This window comes from Pogona vitticeps, chromosome 3 (genome assembly GCF_051106095.1).
Source record: "Pogona vitticeps strain Pit_001003342236 chromosome 3, PviZW2.1, whole genome shotgun sequence".
In the NCBI taxonomy this organism is placed as follows: Eukaryota; Metazoa; Chordata; class Lepidosauria; order Squamata; family Agamidae; genus Pogona; species Pogona vitticeps.
Genome location: NC_135785.1, coordinates 243,412,470 through 243,432,768, shown reverse-complemented (window position 1 = coordinate 243,432,768; position 20,299 = coordinate 243,412,470). Strand labels below are relative to the sequence as shown.

The window sequence follows — 20,299 nt, the reverse complement described above, 5'->3', positions numbered from 1 at the left end:
TAAATAAATAAATAAATTTGTACATGACCCCATGATACTGAAGGGCAAAATGACCATGGTTGGCTAGTATAATAAGACACGTTTGCAGAGAAACACTCATCACTGTCTGGAGCCTGAAATACTCTTGAGGTGGAGACTCACTGGGTTTTGTGTCATCCAGTTCCCCAGCCAAATAAGAACTTTGCAGTTTCAAAAGGCAGCAATCTGTGTGTGTGTGTGTGTGTGTGTTGGGAATATGCAACCTACCTGTGATTCTTTGGTTGTGGAGCTGGGGTGATTTCCAACTGATATCTGGCGTGTAGCTTGAAAACCATCCCTCCAGTGTAGCCTGCACTTTTTCTAACTCCTAAGAAGCAAAACCTTCATCTTGATTTAGTCCCTTGGAGGTACACTAGAACTTGCTTATGTACCAATTTCTGCTGTTTCCCTCTAATGTCTCCTTCTGTAACCCCCCCCCTTTAAAAAATAATAGCCACTCCATAACATATTTTCCTAGGAAGTTGAAGTATTCTAAAACTGGTTCTCTGTGCTGAATCTGAATTTCATCTCATGTATAACACCAGTACCCTCTTGGATATTTCCGCAGGTGCACTAGGGTTGCATAATTTTGTGAGGTGCATGTTCTGTACTTGCTTATGCAGTTGGGTAGCCACGTGCCATTTGGAATTTATGAATGACAAATTTTGTAATTCTCCATTCTGTTGGTGCCACCTGGTAGACAGACTCCTAAATGTTACCACCATGGCCGCTTCCTTTCTCAACAAGAAGCCTGAGCAAAGCTAGGCCATAAAGCTTTCAAACACTGGTCTTTCTCCCAGGTGAGCCACATTTAAGTATCTGTTGGTATGAACTCCCAGGATAGAAAAGTATGGGCTTCATAGTCCAGGCCGTGTGGGAGGAATTAGAAGATTCCTTTCCTTCCTCCATGTTTTGGGCGTCATTGTGGATCTCTTTTGTTCTGGGGAAGCTTTGGGAGCCACAGAATGGGGGACAGAACTCAACACCTGGAAATTGTTGCCACCACCTCCCCAGAAGCTTTTAATTCCACCCAAACAGCCATAGCTGATGGCATCACAACTGCGCAGTATAAAGTTGTGTGATAAGATTCCAACATGTCATTTTGTTCCATCATCCCTAAAATCACTCTTCAGGTTTTCATAAAAGTTGCTGCAATTTGAACAAATAGACCTACAACTGATGTGTAGTGTGCCAGTTTGCTGCTATCATCTGCAGTGCCTGAGGAAGCCAAGGTGGTTTTTGCTGCCATATACCCGCACCTTTCCTGTGGTTTCTTGTGGGAAAGGCACAATTTACATAATACGGAGATTTTAAAAATTGGATATTCAAATTTAAAAGTGAAACAGCATAGTACAGCCCGCCCTATCACCTGTTCACACTTCCATTTTGTGTGTTCTCCAGAACCTGTGGTAACTATCAACCATTGCACTTACCAACAGGGAAAGGGAGATGTGAGACACCACAGCCTACATCAGCATCCCTAGACTCAAATATCACAACAAATATTTACATAACTTCAGGAGGAATGTGTGTCTTGATATACTTTCATTGACTCTCCCTTCTTTTGTTATGGTATCTAGTAGCTTTTTAGGCTCAGTTTAGAACAACACCTGGATAGCTCTAGAAACACTGTACTAACAGCTATAATCTTGCATGTGCTTCTAGGAATATCTAGGAATAGGTTTCAAATAAAATATTTCAGATGATGTATTATTATAAAATACTATACAGTGGGGTCTTGACTTAAGAACGACTTGAGTTAAGAACATTTTGACTTAAGAACCACTCTCACAGGAAAATATTGACTTGACTTACATACTTAGATTTGAGTTAAGAACTGAAAAAAACCCACGTGGGAGGCAGGGAAAGTGCAAAATTTGAAGTTTCAGTTAACTGTTGGCCAGTGAAAAGGGCACCTGTCTGCTTCCTCACTCCTCCCAGCGTTTAGAGAGTGGATTGGGAGACAGTCTTCGGACTGCCTGGTACTGCCTGGACTGTATTTTCCCTGCCTTCCCTGAACCTTTCTTGACCTAAGAAAAAAAGAAACAAAATATCCCCCTCTAGTGGTCGAAGGCGGAATAGCAGCTTCCCATTAGTTTCTATGGACGGAAAAGAGCAGATACGGATCAAATGGTTTTCAATGCATTCCTATGGGAAATGCAGATTTGACCTGAGAACATTTTGACTTGAGAACCGCCTTCCAATACGGATTAAGTTCTCAAGTCAAGACCCCACTGTACACAGTTTCTTTTTCAGAAATCTAAACTATGGAACAAGGTTTCAACCCAAAAGACTTTGCTCCATTCCCTCTGTATTACTTAATTCAGGACTAAACGGAAAATGCAACATGTCTGCAAGAGTTGAAATGTTATACAAAATATTTGATGCACTATAATCTTTGTATAACATTCAGGAAAATGTTTTTCAGTGTTCACATTTAGATCCCCGAGTTTTAAAAACACTCCTGCATGTTATGCAAGCAGGTTTCCTCTATTAAACCTGGAATGTCACTACAGAACAGATAGGCAGGACGTAGATGTGTATGTTCTGATAAATACTTGATCAGCAATAATTTCTGAGTCCCACAATATTTCACAATAGCAACAAAATTGGCCTTCCCCAATTATATTGCAGAAATATGTAAAATTAGAATAAGCATACGTGAGTTTTTGTGCCCGCATGTAAGCTCCATTCACTTCTGATGCTCAAATAAATTACTGGGACTAAAATTTTTTTAATTTTTTACTCAAATCTTAAAAATTTTACTCATATGTTTTTAATTCTTTTGCACCAGGCTCGGGTTGGTGGATCTCAGGGTCATACTTTTTAAAATACATCCTGAAAACCTTAAGGTTCCCTATCCTTTCAAAAGAACACCATGGTCACATGTATTTTTCAGGCAAAAATCCATAGTTCAGTGTCTAACATACCTTGAACACTGTGGGATAGAATCAAACACTGGTAGTGTCGAAGGAAACTTATTGTAGGCTAGCAGAATGCTGTTGCAATATGAGAATACTAAGCAAGAATATCAATATGCTGAGTTTTGAGAAAGGCAAGCTCATAGCTTTTAAAAACAAACAAATTGAGCAGGCCTAGCCTTAATATTTATAAACCATACTGTGGTTGGTAAGTATACAAGAATGTCATGAACAAAATAATGCTGCCTTCAAAATTACACACTAAACTGATAACTCTTGGAAACACAGGAACATCAGACTGAAAATAGCCCTCCCATATTGATATCAGTTCATATTTATACCTTTTAGTTTTTTTTTACATAGCACTGCATTCCATGCTGAGTAGGTTCTAGTCTCAGTCATATTCCTTAATTCTCTCAGTGAAATCAGTGGACTTAAGTTAGCATGAAGTAAACCCCATTTATTTAAATGATTCTACTCTAAATAAGGGACTTGCCCGATTTTCCAGACTGGAATTAGACTTGGCTATGTGCTTTTTGTGTACTTCAAAAAGCAAACTTGCAATTTACATCATAAATTTTCTCAGAAATTCATTTCAGCTTCAAAAAGAGGTACGCTCATGAGAGCTGGGCACACAATGTGCGGTGCTTTAGATTCCAGCCTGTATAAAGTTTTGTGTCAGTATCCTTCTTCAGTTCTGTCCTAGTAATACAGTACGGCTTATATATTGGATGTAGACTGCTTACAAGTTTCACCTCATGTTTTCAGACCATAAGCAACAAAAACCAGTAATGGCAATACATGTGACAAGCAACAGTATGCCAGTAAATAAAATATATACTCTACTGCAACAAAATAGAATGTATCTATTGAATCACCTCTATATATCCTTCTTTTGGTAACAGTAGGATTTTAAATTCTATCCATCCTCTTCATTTAGGCCAGTGGCGGCGAACCTTTTTGGGCCCGAGTGCCCAAACGGGGGGGGGGGGGAACCAGCAGGTGGCGGGGGAACCGGAGGTGGCGGTGACAGAACAGGAAGTGGCGGTGGAAGGGGGAATCCTGGGCACGGAGGTGCCCCGAGACCCCACTCCGGATCCACCACCAGTGCCAGCTGCTCTGGATCCTGGTCCGCCACCTGTCGAAGTGCCAGCACCGCAGCTGCGGCTGCCTCCTGAGGTTTGGGTGCAGGTAGAGGGGAATAGTAATCCAGTGACTTATGGCTCGTGTACCCACAGAAAGGGCTATGTGTGCCATAGGTTCGCCATTGCTGATTTAGGCTATACAGTGCTCTGCTGAGATTAGAAACATTTCCATTTTAATTGCTTCCGGTTTGAGACCCAAGAACTACTGTACTAATGTCCCCATCCCAGAACATTTTTGCTTAGAACACCTGATAGATGGTGACTTTAGGAAAGTTGCTTTCACAGTATGTTTACCCCTAGGTAATGCAAGCCATTTCTCTAACAGATAATTCAAGGGTATGACTTTCAGAATTAGCACTGGATATCCCAGAAATCTAGCAATAACCATGTCAGTTTTGACTGGTAGGTGCTGCGCTAGCTCACCAGTTTTGTAGAACTACCTCGTTTGTGAGGTATCCAGCTTGTTGAATGTAAAGGTGATACAGACAAGTACCATACGTTCCAGAGAAAGCCAATGCATAGCCAAAGATGTGGTCCCATCTAAAGAACAACATTTAAAATCCTATTGAGTAACTTCACATGTGTAACTGAGTATTACACTGGTGGTAACTGTAACGGTACCAAGGTGAAAGAACTATTTATGAAACATTTCAGCAAGAACATTCTGCAACTGGTTGCTTGGCTAACTGCACAATCTTTGTTGCCCGGGCATAACACCAGACAGTTACACCTACATAATTTTACATTACATGGTGACATACAGGATTCCTGCTGATAAATGTTTATAAACAATTCCATATGTAAAATATCCCAAAAGAGTTACAATTAAGTTGCCCTTCTGTAAAATTATTTTCAGTTCTATTAAGCCACATACGCGTCCTATCGAGTTATCTGCAAAAGTTGGAAAAATAGCCTCCGCCCATATTCTGGAAGTTGTAAGACTGCTATCACAAGAAGCAGGAAGAAAAAAAGAAGACGTATTTAGAAAAAAGTATAAAAGTAACCAAATATCGAAATTAACATTAAAAGAAAGTTTTATATGAATAGTTTTGTTCTTACAGTCCCAGTTTCTCAATATGATCTCAGTTTCTTGAAGAACAGAAATGAATGGACTGCAATTAAAATAAGAAACAGGTATCTATTGTAACTTGCTTTCCTGAGGCAGTTAGGTTTTCTTTTTGTTTTTAATACATCTGCATTTATCAAAATATTGCAAGACAATTCATTTTCAACAGCCATAAAGTCACAAAAGTGCATAAAAGCCTGAAGGCAGTCCAACAGTACTTCAGCAGAACAGTCTTTCATTAGGATGGTAGAAGAGTATAAACAGTCACTGCAGGAAGGCTGATGTTGTGAGAAGGCTGTTGTTGTAAGATGTTTCTGGCAAATATAGCAAATAAAAATGGCAAAATGTTGGGTAGATGTAATGGAGCCCACCAAGAAGAACCAGTAGCAAACAGCAACATGTAAAACAGAGCAGACAATGATAAACACATCTAATGGCCACTGAAGTCGACTCCTCTCCAGTTTTCTGTAGTGATTTTGAGTCATTGTGAAATTCTCTAGCAAGAATGCTCAGTGAATCAGATATATCATTTTTATACCGCAGTTTTGTTTGCAATAATCACCTCAGCACAGATATAGGAAGAACCTTAATCCCACTTTTTTTTGTAAAAGGCAATGCAATAAGTGCATTACAAAGCTGAAGATTGAAACTCAGAATGTCATATATTAATGTAGAAGCAAGCATTAGGTGTAAGAAAGAGTCTCTATTTAAAACATTTCTACAATAGAATATTTGAACAATCATCAAGAAAAACAAGAACAGAAAAACTCCCCAAATACTGAACTTCATATATTGAAGAACCAAAATCATAGTGCTGCATTTATGGAGATACTGAGTGCTTTTTAGAAAGCAGTTCAAAAGGTCACTGCTTTCTAAAACTATAATGTCAATTAAAAGCAAATTTCTGATGTTTCAGAGCCAGCATTAAAATCAGATTTTGAAATTTGTCTATGAAGCTTAACCAGCTTCATTAGATTTTAGTTTCAGCATTTTTGTTAATTAGGCTGTTGGGCATCAGTATATTACTTAAAACAACAAGAAAACAGATACTAAAAAATGATAGTACACGAGACTGTGCTAATAGTACATAAGAACACAAATACATATCAACTGATATAAAAAAAGCATTAAAGTTTTTTTATCCCCCAAATCATTCAAGTTTATTCCAGACCTCATTATTAATATAAAGCAAAAATAACATTTTGCATAAACTGCTGCTTTAACTCTTCATTTCCTGTGAGAGACTGCTGTGGAGATAATGCTTCTTCTGCAAACATTCTTTTTCTAAAGAACTAGTAGAACAATAATTCTTAAATAAGAGAAGGTAGGTTAATGATATTAAGTAAGAAATGTTACAATAAGAAAACAAAGAGGAGTGCTTGTTGATTTCAAAGTACTGTACTCTAGTTGGTTATTAATTTGCTGTTTTCACTTCTTTTGAAGTGCAACTCCCAGAATTCACCAGGAATTACCTCAACAGAATCCTGGGAAAAGAAGCCCAAAAATTAGGTGTTTAAGGAATTTTTCTCACCTCCATGTGGCCTTCCACTGCCATTATTCTGGCCTTTGAAGGAGGAGGTAACTGCTTCTAGTGATGCCTATAAGTAGCAAGGATTCATGGAATCTCACGGAATCATGGGATGGGTAGTCCATCAACCTATACAGTGGTGTCTTGCAAGACGATTGCCTCGCGGGACAATTAATCTGCAAGACAATTGGTTTTTGTGATCGCTGTTGTGCTTCACAAGACGGTTTTTCCTATGGACAATTTTTGCAAGACGATGTTTGGGTCTATGCTTCGCAAGATTTTTTTTTTAAAAGACCAATGCTTCGCAAGACGGCTTCCCCCCCCACTGGTACGCCTTAAATAGATTTCAATGCATTCCAATGGGGAACCACATTTCGTAAGACAGGTTTTTTTAAAAAGACCGATGCTTCACAAGACTTTTTTTCCCCTTCATTGGAACACATTAAATAGATTTCAGTGCATTCCAATGGAGAACCGCGTTTTGCAAGACGATGTTTTCTATGGACGATTTTCTCAAGATTACGATTCCCCCCCCTTTGGAATGCATTAAATAGATTTCAGTGCATTCCAATGGGGAACCGCATTTCACAAGTTGTTTTCACAAGACAGCGATTTTCGTGGAACGAATTAACATTGTCTTGCAAGGCACCACTGTATATACAGGGATTCTCTCAAAGAATACATTTCATGGTCCCTTGAGATTCCCATGAAATGTTGGCATTCCCAGGCACTACTGGGGGCAGTTTCTTGAAAGGCCAACATAATGGCAAAAGAAACCCATAAGAAGATCAGAAAAACTCCTCTCTAAACTACTGTATTTTGTGCTGCATCTCCCAGGATTTGGCCTGATAGAACATTGGAGAATTTTGCAATCTGCACATCAAAAGAAATGAATGTCCCATGCCTATTGGTCAGATGACATTTCAGTTATTCAAGATGAATATTTTTCTCTAGCTCTTAAAAATGTATTTGTATATGACAGAAGATCATAATAGTATATAAGGTGGCATAAAGGTAACAGTAATTTGCAATATTGACTAAAACTCTGTTGCATAGTTACACCGATAAAATGGAAATGGCGTAACTTGCTGTGGCAAATTGCTACAAATTAAAAGGTCCCTGCTTAGATTCCTTGTTGCATGCTAATTATGTGGTTTACTACATGATCAGAAATCCAAGTGTAGATTCATTAATTAGCAGTAATCTACTGTTCCGAGTTAGACCATTTCCCTTCCATAAGGATAACTACACAATATTGGTCATTATTTGAACTCTTGTTGTTTGTAAGTGAATTTTAATTTTTTCATGTTCCCAAAAGTAGGTAGGCCAGATTCTATTCTATTGGCACAGATGACACAGCTGCAGAATTGAGTTCAGAACTGACTGCTGCATATTTATCTTGAATGTAAAAAATGGGAAAATAACTTTTTCAGGCATTGGAGCCAGTAAGGTTATAGTGAAAAATAACAAACTGCATGTGCACAAAGTAGAGAAAAACCTTGCAATGCGAAATGCCTTATCCCCAGTATTCAGGTTTATCAGGTGAATATATTACATAATTTATGGCTTCTGAATGTCACTTTAGTGTTTGTTAAGATGATATTCCATCAATTTTGAAATGTCATGTAATTCAGGAATTCTTATGAAATTCAGAAGTTTTCCTCTATTTCTTGTGTGAGGCAGACCTAGCTGAGACCTGAAAAGATGTCAAATTCAACAGTTGTCTTTTAGTTGTTAGGTTTAAAGTAGTAACATTTAGAACAGAATCCGCTAAGTAAATATAGCTTTGCAGCTTTGAAGAGGTGCATCTTACAGAAACGGGGAATTTCACATGATGGCATAAAAACATGTTGTCCTTTATAAAAAGTGATTTTGCTTAATTGGAAAAATTTGCATACCAGGAATCAAAAAAAGAACAAGTACAAGTTTGAATACTGCTCTTAAACATTTTAGTGAATCTCAGGTTACAGAGATCACCTTACAAATATCAACTGAATGACTCAACAAAATCCATACTTTTCACCGGCTTATTTATGCAGCAAGAAAAATCCTTAGTTTTCCACAAACTTACTAATAATTCTACAGTATATTTTCCTAAACTGTCAGAGTTGTTTTGCAAATTAATCAGTTTGTGCCATGGACATGATTCATCTAATATAACTTACCACAAATTAAATGTTTTCCCAATTTTTGCTCTGAAAAACCTAGAGAATGACTTTCGTTCAACGTCAGTGTTATTGTACATTAACATCCAGTATTAAGGGCTGTTAACTGCTCGACTATGCATATGTGATCAAAGAGATTTATGTTGTTGTTGTTTCTACTGTGATCAATTAATCCGCTATCAAACCAGCAATGGTCTAGGAAGCATTTTGGATTCTATCCACTTGATGTTAAAGCTACCAACATGAATTTGACCCAACTCCGGGAGGCAGTGGAAGACAGGCGGGCCTGGTGTGCTCTGGTCCATGGGGTCACAAAGAGTCGGACACGACTAAACTAAACAACAACAACAGTTTGATAAAGATTATCTCCAATATATGTGTACACTGGGAACACTGGGTAGTTCATTGATGGTGAAAATGCCAATATTTTAGGAATTTTTTCTTCACTGTAAAATATACTCAGTCAACAAAATATTTCCAATAACATTATTTCACCAAATCAAAAAAAATGGTGCTCAGCATTCTGATAGACTTTAAACATTCTGAATTTAGAATCTAATTGACACTTCCAGATATTTGTAGTTCAGATATACGTCAAGACATCTTAAATATCAATCTTCAATTTAATGTATTTGCTTTAGGCACAACATCTTGTCAGGAACCAGATGTGAGCTCAGATTAAAACTCCTGACTTTTTTCTGCAGTATCAATTTCTTCTCAGTCCCGATGATAGACTTTATTAAAAGCATAGCAGTTTTATCATGAAGTTAATTTCCCTGTGCTAATGCTTCTAGATTGCCTTAGATATCAAAGTGTGAGCTAATGTACTCTGAAAGATTAGACAGTTAATGGAGTTGGAATCATAACTCTTTAAATGGCTTATTCCCAAACAAATTAATGATTTGGAAAATCCAAATTTCAACCTTAGATTGAAATTAAAAGTGGGGAGCACAAATGGCTTCTTTGTGATTAGAATGTACATCCTATGGAAGTCATTTACTAAATTGAAGCACCACATTTCATGTTAGAACAATATACTTGTCTGACAGATTATACAAGAAATCAGTTTTTAAAAACAGGTTCATCTTCTCTATCATCTCTCATTTGGTTTCTGAACTCAGTGCTGTTACCAACAATTTCTAGAAATATCACATGGCTTCAGTTAACAGCCAATTGAAACACATCATGTTTTTATTGGTTTGCATGAGCTTTGTTTATGCCCTACTAACTTAAGTACATATTATCCCATAAAAGACCACTTTGTTTTAAAGACATGGACATAATAAAATATTGTAGAGTTCTCCAGTGTGGTGAAGGTGCCCATGCACCAATATGGATTTCCAGAGACACTACAATCTCTCTGAAATTCAGAGGGTGGAGATACATAATGTGACATTTGTAAATATGTTAAATGGGGAAGGAATACAAAAACAGGAAGGATAGTCTTCTTAGAAATCACTAACAGTTACAAAATTTTAGATAAAAATGTACTGGACAGTGTCCCTTTAACGTAATATACATTTTAAATGAGGAAATAAATTTAGGAATACAAATAACCCTTGACAACTCTTACTTTTAGAAGCAATCCACTAAATATTGTTGTGTACAAGTTCCATTCATTTTGCATTGACCTGCACTGAAGTTCAAAACAAATCCACCTGAAACAAATGGAGGGTGCACAGCAGCAATGCTTCGCAGACTCTTCCCCAACCTAGCCAGGACGTTACGTTCCCAACTGCCCTACAGGTATCTCCCATGCCTCATAGTCAGTGCTCCTAGAGATAACCAGTGTCATCTCACATAATCAGAAATTGGGCTTCCAGTGGCACCAGTTTTAAGTACTAATTCTACAAACCAGAACTGTTAACCATAATAACTGAGAACTCAATTCACCTACATACCAAACTGCTATGTAGTTGTCCTCAGTGAAACACAGGCTGCAGTTACTTATTTTATTAACCATAATGACTTTCAACATAGTGGGCAATGTTTTGAAAGCCATTGTTCTTAGAAGCCTACAAGTTCTCAACTATTTTAAAGGAATTTAGAATTTATCATAATTAGAGCACAAACAGCTTTGCTAGAGCCACAGGAACTCCATTTTTAAACAAATGAAAACCAAAACTACTGTATATCTTCATTCTACAAACAACAATGTTTAAGAAACAAATGAAACAATTTAAACCAAGAAGGGGCTGACAGACCCAAATCACAGGTCATGATCATGCTGTAGCTTTGTTGTTAGGAATGTGCTTCATGCTCAAACTGTAGTTTTTAGTTTGTAATCACACTACACTTAGCAGTAACTATTATTTGTTCAGTTGAACCATCAGTTCAAACTGTTGTAGACTAGGAAGCGCAGAAGGGAATCTGAGGATGCAGATGGAGAAGGAAATGCATGAGACTGGAACACATTCCTAAAAGCCAAGCTACTGGTCTATAACGATGTCTGAATTGAGCCTCATTCTAATCAGTGTTTCAAGAAAAACAACTATTCAAGGAAACAATTTGCTCCAGCCACTCTTCATTTTACGGCTAGAAATGAAAGAAAATATTTTGCAGAAACAGAGGCACATCCTTCCATTGTTTTCTCAGTTCATGGCTTGCCAAGAAGGAATTGAAGAAGTTTGGACCCTTATAGCAACACTCCACAATGTTAAAGATTTCAAACATACAAATTAGCAGGTAGTGTGATTACATTTTGAGATGAAAAGCACAAGGATGGCACAGAACTGCAAACATGATGCTATAAAGAGGCAAGTGATTTATATAACCTCATATAAAATGTTAAAATCACTACTTGAGAATACCCAATAGCACATATTTTGCAGAGTATAACACACACAGCCTTGGAGACAAATTATCCCCTTCCTTCATCAAAAATGGTTTGTTTTAATCAGCAGCATATGCATTTGTTGGTTTAGTTTGGCTTGCAACTACTAGAAAATTCCCTGCTTCTATACTTTTGAGTTCCTGCCACCATGGCAACCTCCTATTTGGTGGATGCAGTATGAAACCATACAGGTAACCTTAATCTTTTAAAGTGCCAAGATGCTGAACAGGTGGGATCAGAGCAGCACAACATAGTTCTGTTAATCTGATGAGGATGATGGTAAGACATCAGACCACAGTTCAGTATTCTGACTCTTGAAATAAAAAATAGATGGCCCTTGGTTAGAAGAGTTTGACACTCATCGGCTAACCACTGGATCTAATGCCCTAACATTAAAAAAAATAGTTTGTAGAAATCAATAATTTACACCTTTTGAAACATTATTGCTTCAGCAAACAGTTCAGTCTAGAAATACACTGTACTTGTGTATGACCTGGGCGTGACTCAATAGATATTGAAAGTAAAAGTACATATGAACTCCTGTTTACACTCACACTGAAATAATACTCTCAACATATGAGGGCTGCAAACAGATACATGGCAGCTTAATGCTGACATTCAAAACCAGTTCTGAAGACCCAAAGTTTGCCTTAGATTTCTTACCTAACTTACATCAGTTATTTTTAAAAATCCGTTTTAAATTAAGGCAATGAAATGGCTACAGTTCCTAAAGTTCATTCCAGGGGAAACAAAAATATACACCTTTCTTCTTTCTGAACTTTAGGGCAGCAGCATATAATGTAAAAACTTGTATTACACAAACATGCAACGCCAGGTTGATGTTAAAAAAAAAACCCTAAGAAACAAAACAAAACTAAATCCAAGTTAAAAATATCATTTGGTGGTTTTCTTCTTCTTCACTTTCAGAGAGGAAAAATAAAGCTTAGAATTGTTTTACAGTTCTATGTGTCTAAAGCACACAATAAAAGGGTTTAGAGCAACAACAAAATCTTTCAGAAGTCTGAATTGTCACTGAGGCCATTTGGGACAAGGCACTGGTTCTTGTTTTTACTGTGCCCATATCTGTATGCACTTGTGGAATTCTTTTAGATATTTCAGTTTTTTTTCTGTTTATTCTGCACAACATTAAAAGGTATGACAGACTGTGGCTAACACATATAGCAGAAGCTGATTTTAGAGTTGACATCTCCTATTCCACTGCACTATGTCAAAATCTCCAGGCTCTCTAAAATCTTAGATGGCTGTGAAAAACCCAGAAATAGGCATTAAGATTAAGTCAGCTTTCAGCATTTTTCAGTGCATTTTGCAGAAAGGGTCTAAGTTAGGCATACAGTTCTGGTGTTTATTTTACACAGAGGAGACCACCAACATTTGACATAAAGTCTTCTAAACTTTTGAGGAAGGCCATCTTCTGCTTACGGTCCAGCGTAGGCGGAGTGCTGCTTGCAGTAAGTTTGTTGAAGGCATCTGCTAAACGCTGATAAATTATTGGATCTTGTTGACTTGATAATAATGTTTCAACTAATTCAGAATACTCAGCCTGAAAAGAAAAGACTCATTATTAAACAACAGAAAAATAAAATTTACAAATGTATTAAGCGCTTCACACCTCTTAGCTCAGTAGCACTTACAGCAGCCATTCAAGGTCAGTTAATACTCTCTGAAATCCTGTTACTTAGCATTGCACCCATTGAATAAAAGGAATTTGGTGAGTCAATGCCTTCATAGGTTCCATTGATTAAACTGGGCCTACTCTAGTTGTGACTTACTTAGCAGAATAAATTCCCTCCTGATTCAATGGCCTAGTTTAGTGTGACTCACTATACTAAACAACAGGATTTCAGCCATTATCTCATTTTTCAACCTTCCTAAAGTAGATCTCCAGACACCCCCAATAATAATGGGGACTCTGTAGGACACCAGGAACTGCAGGTGGAAGGGAGAACTGGAAGTTACCTCTCAACTCTGGTAGGCATGTAGAGGCCTCTTGGTATTATTAGGATTATTTTGCACAGAATAACTTGTGAAACATTTTTGTTGAAAAATAAAAAAAGGATCTGTATGCTAATGTAGTTAATTTCTTATGAGATAATGTTTATTCTTGATTCTGAAATAAGCTAATTATATATTGTGACTGATTACATCTATGTTCTTTCAAGATATAACAAAAATAAAGATGGAATGCCATACCTGATGCAAACATACTAATGTGTAAAATGCTTCACCTGCTGCAGCTGTCATCTCTGTATTGTGCTTCTGTAGTACCAGCATATCAAAAACCATCTGAAATTACAAAAAAACCCACACCCACTTTAGACCTTGAAAACCTTTTTATTATGATTTACAAAAAGCTGAAAGAGAAATACTGTATTCAAGAAGCCACCGTTTGGACCCATGTTACTTGTCAGAGCATCTTTCCCTAATGTCAACTGCCCAACCCACCAGATCATCACAGAAGAGGCTCCTCTAGGTGGCCACTTGAGAGAGGCCCATAAATTATCTACAAGACGTAGGGCCTTCTATGTGGTGGCTCCCCCTTTTTGGAACCAGCTCCCATAGGAGCTTCACCTCCCCCCCCCCGCCCAGTGTTATTTAAGAGGCAACTGAAGATACGAGTTTTCAGGAAGGCTTTTCACTCCAAACCTGGCTGAACTGTGTTGATTGTACATATCTGTCCAGTTATTGTTATTATGTTTGTTTCCACTTTTATTTTCCTTTTTTTAGTTCCATCATTGCTCTGGTGCCCACTGTTCCATTAGCAAAGCAAAAGCAAAGCGTGCTGTTTATATACCGCCCCATAGTGCTTCAAGCACTCTCTGGGTGATTTACAAGTTAATTATGCAAGTTAATTAGGTAGATTATTATATTGTTTTTATTATACTACTCTGTTTTGATTATGGGTGTTTTATTGTAAACCAGAGTAGTGCAAATTAAAGAAAGAAAGAAAAGAAATTCTATCATATCACACCATACCATATCAAGCATTTGCAGGATTTCACATATCCCCTCAATAATTTGATAGCAACCTGCATGGTAAGTCAAGATATCGCAAGATGGAGGAAGAGAAGGTAAAGCAAAAAACCTAAGACTGTTCATGACTATCAGTTTTGAACTGGGGAACTTTCTGTGCAACAGCTTCACCATAAACTTGTTGAATTACCTTTTTAATGAAACACTTCAGATTTCTTCTCTTGATACGCAGTACCCAATACCACAAATTTATGGAAAATGTTTGAAAAGCAAAACTTCTCAGCCAGCACAATACAGTTTCCCACCTGGCATGAGTAAAGGACAAGATGCTATCCTCCCCATTTCACAGATAGAAACCAAATGTATTGGCAACTTGTTCACACTTCAGCATTAGAACAGGACGACATCTTTTGCTGTAACTCAGGCACTGCAAAAGTCACATTGGTCCATCTTGCAGCATTTTCCTGCCCCCTAGCTGGTGGCTTTCCTCTGCTTTCCTCTGCTTAATAGTCAGGCTGAACTTACTTCATGAAGGGTTGGTATCTGACAAGTTAGAAAAGTGACCTACAAATTCAGAGTGTCCTGATCTGCACAAGGGCATTCTTATTAGGACTGAAGAGATCTTATACACATGGTCTGCATTTTCCATATTGATCTTTTATTAGACTGTTCTAACGCCCGCCCACCGCCAATGAGTGTGAGTGCGCTGAAACAAACATAATCCAAGTTCCTATACAGAATTAGCACAATGGAACACTTTATTGTATTTATATGGGGTCCTGAAAGCTCTAGCTGACTGTGTATGATCTTGGACCTAAATGACTGTTCAGAATAGGAACATGGGGTTATTGTTATCTGTTGTTTAGATGCTTTGTGCATATTTGAAGTTGTAGAGAAATAAGATGAATAGGCCCAAACTTGCAACATCCTGTAGTCTTTTCATAAGTACCCTGTTTCTCCCCCCCCCATAAGATCAAACCTGAAAATAAGCCCTAGTAGGAGTTTTCAGGATGCTGTTAATATAAGCCCTACCCCAAAAATAAGCCCCAGTTAAGTGAAACCCCACCCTCTACCATTGTGCAGCAACCAGAAGAAGATGATATGATTGTATCTGAATAAATGTAGAGTGTTGTACATGAAACAAAACAAAACATCCCCTGAAAATAATCCCTAATGCATTTTTGGAGCAAAAATTAATATAAGACCCTGTCTTATTTTCAGGGAAACACAGTATTAAAGTTGGGCCATGACCAAAACTGAATAATGAAAATGCATATCCCAAGTTTCTTCTCTTACCTTAAGAAAGTGCCTTGTTGCTAAAAAAAGTGATGAATCTGTCTCCTGTGCTTTTGCACACTGTTCTGCCAGTGGTGTCAGAGCTTCTAAGCAGAGTTGACAAACATCTGAACTCATTCTGATTAACCATAGTTAAGGAATTTGGTTTTTGCAATTATGTACAGTGCAGTGCCATCAAGAAAAGAAATAGACCTTACTGGCTTGAAATTTTTCTGTATTTTATTTTAGAACAATTACATAGAGAAAGTTGCCAGAAAGTCCCCACTCCTTCCTATGAAATGTTTTCAGAATAGGTAACTTATTCTGTTACTATCAAGTTTTAAATGAGATACAATTAGAAAAAAAAAGCAAAAGCAGAGTTTAGAATTCAAACACATAGCTGATAGAATTAACGACAGCAGACTGATGTATCCAAGGGGCTGAATGTTGGCTAGCAGTTTATTTTTGGATTAAAGTTCCTAGAATTCCCCAGAGACTCCCCTCCCCTCATGCTGAATACAGAACCTGTAGGGATAGAAGGAATCACACCCTCCCAGTTTTGCAGTTCTGGCAGCAGAGAGATAGTGTAAGATCCCATCAGGATTCTATAAAGTATCTGAAAAGCACAATTCAGTTAATATTTACAGCCAATATAAAATAATGTTTAAAAAGAAAAAGGAAGACTAAATTCCCTAAAAATGAGTGCATGCAAGTTTGCAACAAAGGATACGATGTCATTCCCAACTCTAATGAATACATAAGGCTTTTAAATAAGTCATCTGGAAGCTGTGGAATTTTCTCCGGGAATATTTCACAAATAAAAGTGATTAATTTGTAGTACTGATTACATAGCGATGGAAACTACAATAGAGAAAAAGCGAAGGTTATTCTAATAAGATCTTTTAAAATATGTTTCTGTGCTCTACAGCAAAAAGAGTATAAGCCATAACAATTAAACCATATACAATACTGTGGTTTCTATACATCTCACTTTGATTTCAATGTATTACTCTCAATTGTGAAGTTCAGTACCAAACTATTACTTAAAACTATAGTTCAAATATCAGTATTATCAAGTTACAGTAGGCATAGGTCAATCTGAAATGTAAAGAGATTTCCTTAAAAAAAAAACGGGGACTCAAGGAGGGACATGTAATTGTATTACAGTCTATAATACCAGATGCTAAGTCTTGGGGAAATCTCTTTACATTTCAAATGTAAATGGATATGATTATGGTAATTAAGCTTATGCCTAAGGTGCCCCAACACAACAGTGATCAACTCTGAGGGGCAGAAGCCATTTCTCCTCCCCTAGAACTGGAGAAACACTCCTATCCCTGTATCCTGAAAAAAAAATACGGCTCCAGAACTGCAAATTATGCTCCCTTGAGGCCTTGGGAGGGGCAACTTGTGTTTAAAACATAATTCTTCCTGTGGGGGTGTTTCAGATTATAAAGGTCACCTTTCCACAATTAAGAAGTGACTGAACAAGACCTTGGGGGGTCCAGATGCATAGGGACCGCAAAATGGGAGTCAAATACAGTGGTACCTCACTTAGCAATGTTAATCCATTCCGGAAAAAATGTTGCTAAGCGATTTCATTGCTAAGCGATATTAAAAAGCCCATAGAAACGCATTAAAACGCGATTAATGCGTTTCTATGGGCTTAAAAACTCACCTTTAAGTAATAATCCTCCATGGGGCGGCCATTTTCAGTGCCTCTAAAGCGAGGAAAAACAGCAGGCGGCCATTTTGTTTTCCCAGCGGCCATTTCAAAACCGCCGATCAGCTGTTAAAAAAGGGTCGCTTTGCCATGATCACTTCCCCGCGATCATCACAAAGCGAAAAGCCCCATAGGGACCATCGCAAAGCGATAGCTTCTGCGATCACAAAAAGTTAGTCGATAAGCAATTTCATTGCTCAACGGAGCGATCGTTATGCGAGGCACCACTGTACAGCCTGTGATCTCTTGCTGTTGTGACTGAACTGGCTATACTGGTTCGAGAGGGTGGGAAGTTGTATTCCAACATGTCAGGAACTTCTTATGTGTGCCACTTGTGCTTTATGCAAAGTGGTGGTGAGTGAAGGGAAGAACAAAATAGAAAAAAATAACTATTAAAGATAACTATAATAGATCATCTCTGTTTATTGTAGCAGAACAGTCGAGATTAGGCTTCTTCAAACACCATATATTATGTTTAAGTGTTAAGTATCACATGTTTACTACTACAGCTTGGATTAGGATCAGTCTATCATTACAGGAACATTTTCAGGGCATATGAAGTGCAAAAACTAAAGGAGAACATTCTAGAACTCATTTGATCCTTCTAGCCAAGCATCAAGCTACAGGTGGTAGAAGAAATGACGTGTGTATATGGGGCTTACAACTTTATTATATCTGGAGCTACAAGGTATAAGTATTGAATAGACTAGCAAAAGAATATCACATTTTTCCATTTATAACACACCGCCATTTATAAAACGCCCCACCCAATTTTCTAACCCCCAAATTAAGAAAATTCAGCTTTGAGGATTCAGCCTCTGAGCTTCGAACAGCAGACATTTTGTCTCTGTTGAATCTTGACCCTACAGGCTCCACCTCCAAGGAGGTGTGCTCCAATCGGTTTGTTAAGGATCAGCTGATGTCAGTTCCATAAGGCTCGTGACTGGAGGAAACTAAGCCTCGTGGCTGAAGTAAGACTTTTTAGAGGCAAGGTACATGCCGTTTTGTTCTCTCTTCAGCTATCTCATCTTGTTTCTGTGTAAAAGACACTCCTTACTTTTTAGGATAATGATTTTAGGAAAAAGTAGTGTCTTATAGACGGAAATATACGGTAATTTCATCTGCCAGACATTAAACTGTACTTACTTTTAGCAAGTCTTGGGACATTAAAGGCAGAATTAGATTCACCCCGTATAAGACAACATCTGCTGCTGACACAGATCTGTTTGTGGCTTGCCCAGGTTCATGTCCCCTGAATACTTCATCTGAAGAAAAACAGCAACACACTTTACACTTGCCAAATTAAGTCTAAAATGCATCCAACTCCAACTGTAAATGAGTATAGCCCATCCCTAATGAGCAACAATCCTGTTTAAAACTGACAGCAACAAGAGTTCAGCAAGACCACACTGAACTTGATTCTGTGTGCTGCAGCTGTTTTCAACAATGTTCCCCAGAAGTATACACACATACCAGTTCTGTATGTCCTGTGTAGTCTATTTAGTACAAATGTAATTTTGAAAATATACTAACACCATGCTGCAATGTGTAAATTATGTAACATTATATCAGGCGAGCATAACAAAGCACAAGGTTGGAGGAGGGGAAGGCGATTTCAGAGCTCCAGCTCCTGCCAGCCAGCCAGGCCCCCACCTGCCTTTATTTCCCCCCTCCCCTCTTTCTCCTATCATTATTTATTTATTTATTTATTTATTGGACTTATATACCACCCCATAGCGCTACAAGCACTCTCCGAGTGGTTTACAATTTTAATTATACAGGCTACACATTGCCCCCCCCAGCAAGCTGGGTACTCATTTTACCGACCTCGGAAGGATGGAAGGCTGAGTCAACCTTGAGCCGGCTACCTGGGATTTGAACCCCAGGTCGTGAGCACAGTTTTAGCTGCAGTACAGCGTTTTAACCACTGCGCCACGAGGCTCATAAGTCTTTTAGCCCTCCTTGTTCGGCTCCCTCTTCGGTGCTGCTGGCAGGGCCACAGCCATGTTGAAGCTGCTGCTGCTGCTCTCTCTTTAACCGGGCTTGCCAGCTTCGTGACCCCATCACCTTCCACACCAATGCCGCCCCCTCCACTGCTGCCCTTGTTTCCCGCAAAAACAAACCCAGTGCCACCAGCCCCAATGGGAGCCTCAGTTCAGGCACTGCCACTGGAGGAACCCAAGCCACCACCGTGGTGCCTCCTGGCAGCGGCACCCCTGGAGAAAGTGGCATCAGGTACATTTAAAGAAGGGGATGGAGAATGGGAATACATTATTAACAATAAATAAAATAAAGGATGGTAATTGAATAAATGTAGACTGTTGTTCTTGAAAAAATAAAACATTACCCTATAATAAGCCCTAATGCGTTTTTGAGCAAAAATTAAGATAAGATCATGTCTTATTTTGGGGGAAACACGGTAGATAGGAAGAGTCTGTCTTTGTTCATTCTACTTGACCTCTTAGTAGTTCTGGCCTCTCACTGGCCATAGTATTCTTCTGGGTCTTTCATTTGGAATAACCCTGGGAGGCAGTTTTACAGTAGCTCTGTTTCGTCCTGAAGGAACAAGCTCAGAAAGTGGGATGATGGAACCCTCCTCAATGCCTTGGCCAGTGGCTGGTGGGATCTCTCAGC

The 20,299-nt window shown here is 38.3% G+C and overlaps 1 protein-coding gene across 1 annotated transcript in view; it reads right to left on the bottom strand.

Moving 5' to 3' along the window:
* Positions 1 to 10,016: 10,016 nt before the first annotated feature.
* XPO4 (exportin 4) overlaps positions 10,017 to 20,299 on the bottom strand; it is an 87,531-nt gene continuing 77,248 nt past the window's right edge. The window contains exons 19-23 of the mRNA XM_020802024.3: positions 18,812 to 18,930; positions 16,673 to 16,803; positions 15,964 to 16,081; positions 13,888 to 13,980; positions 10,017 to 13,237 (exon numbers count right to left, since the gene is read on the bottom strand). Of these exons, the coding sequence (XP_020657683.1) occupies positions 13,040 to 13,237; positions 13,888 to 13,980; positions 15,964 to 16,081; positions 16,673 to 16,803; positions 18,812 to 18,930 (659 nt within the window). The 3' untranslated portion in view covers positions 10,017 to 13,039. The remainder of the gene's footprint in view (positions 13,238 to 13,887; positions 13,981 to 15,963; positions 16,082 to 16,672; positions 16,804 to 18,811; positions 18,931 to 20,299) is intronic.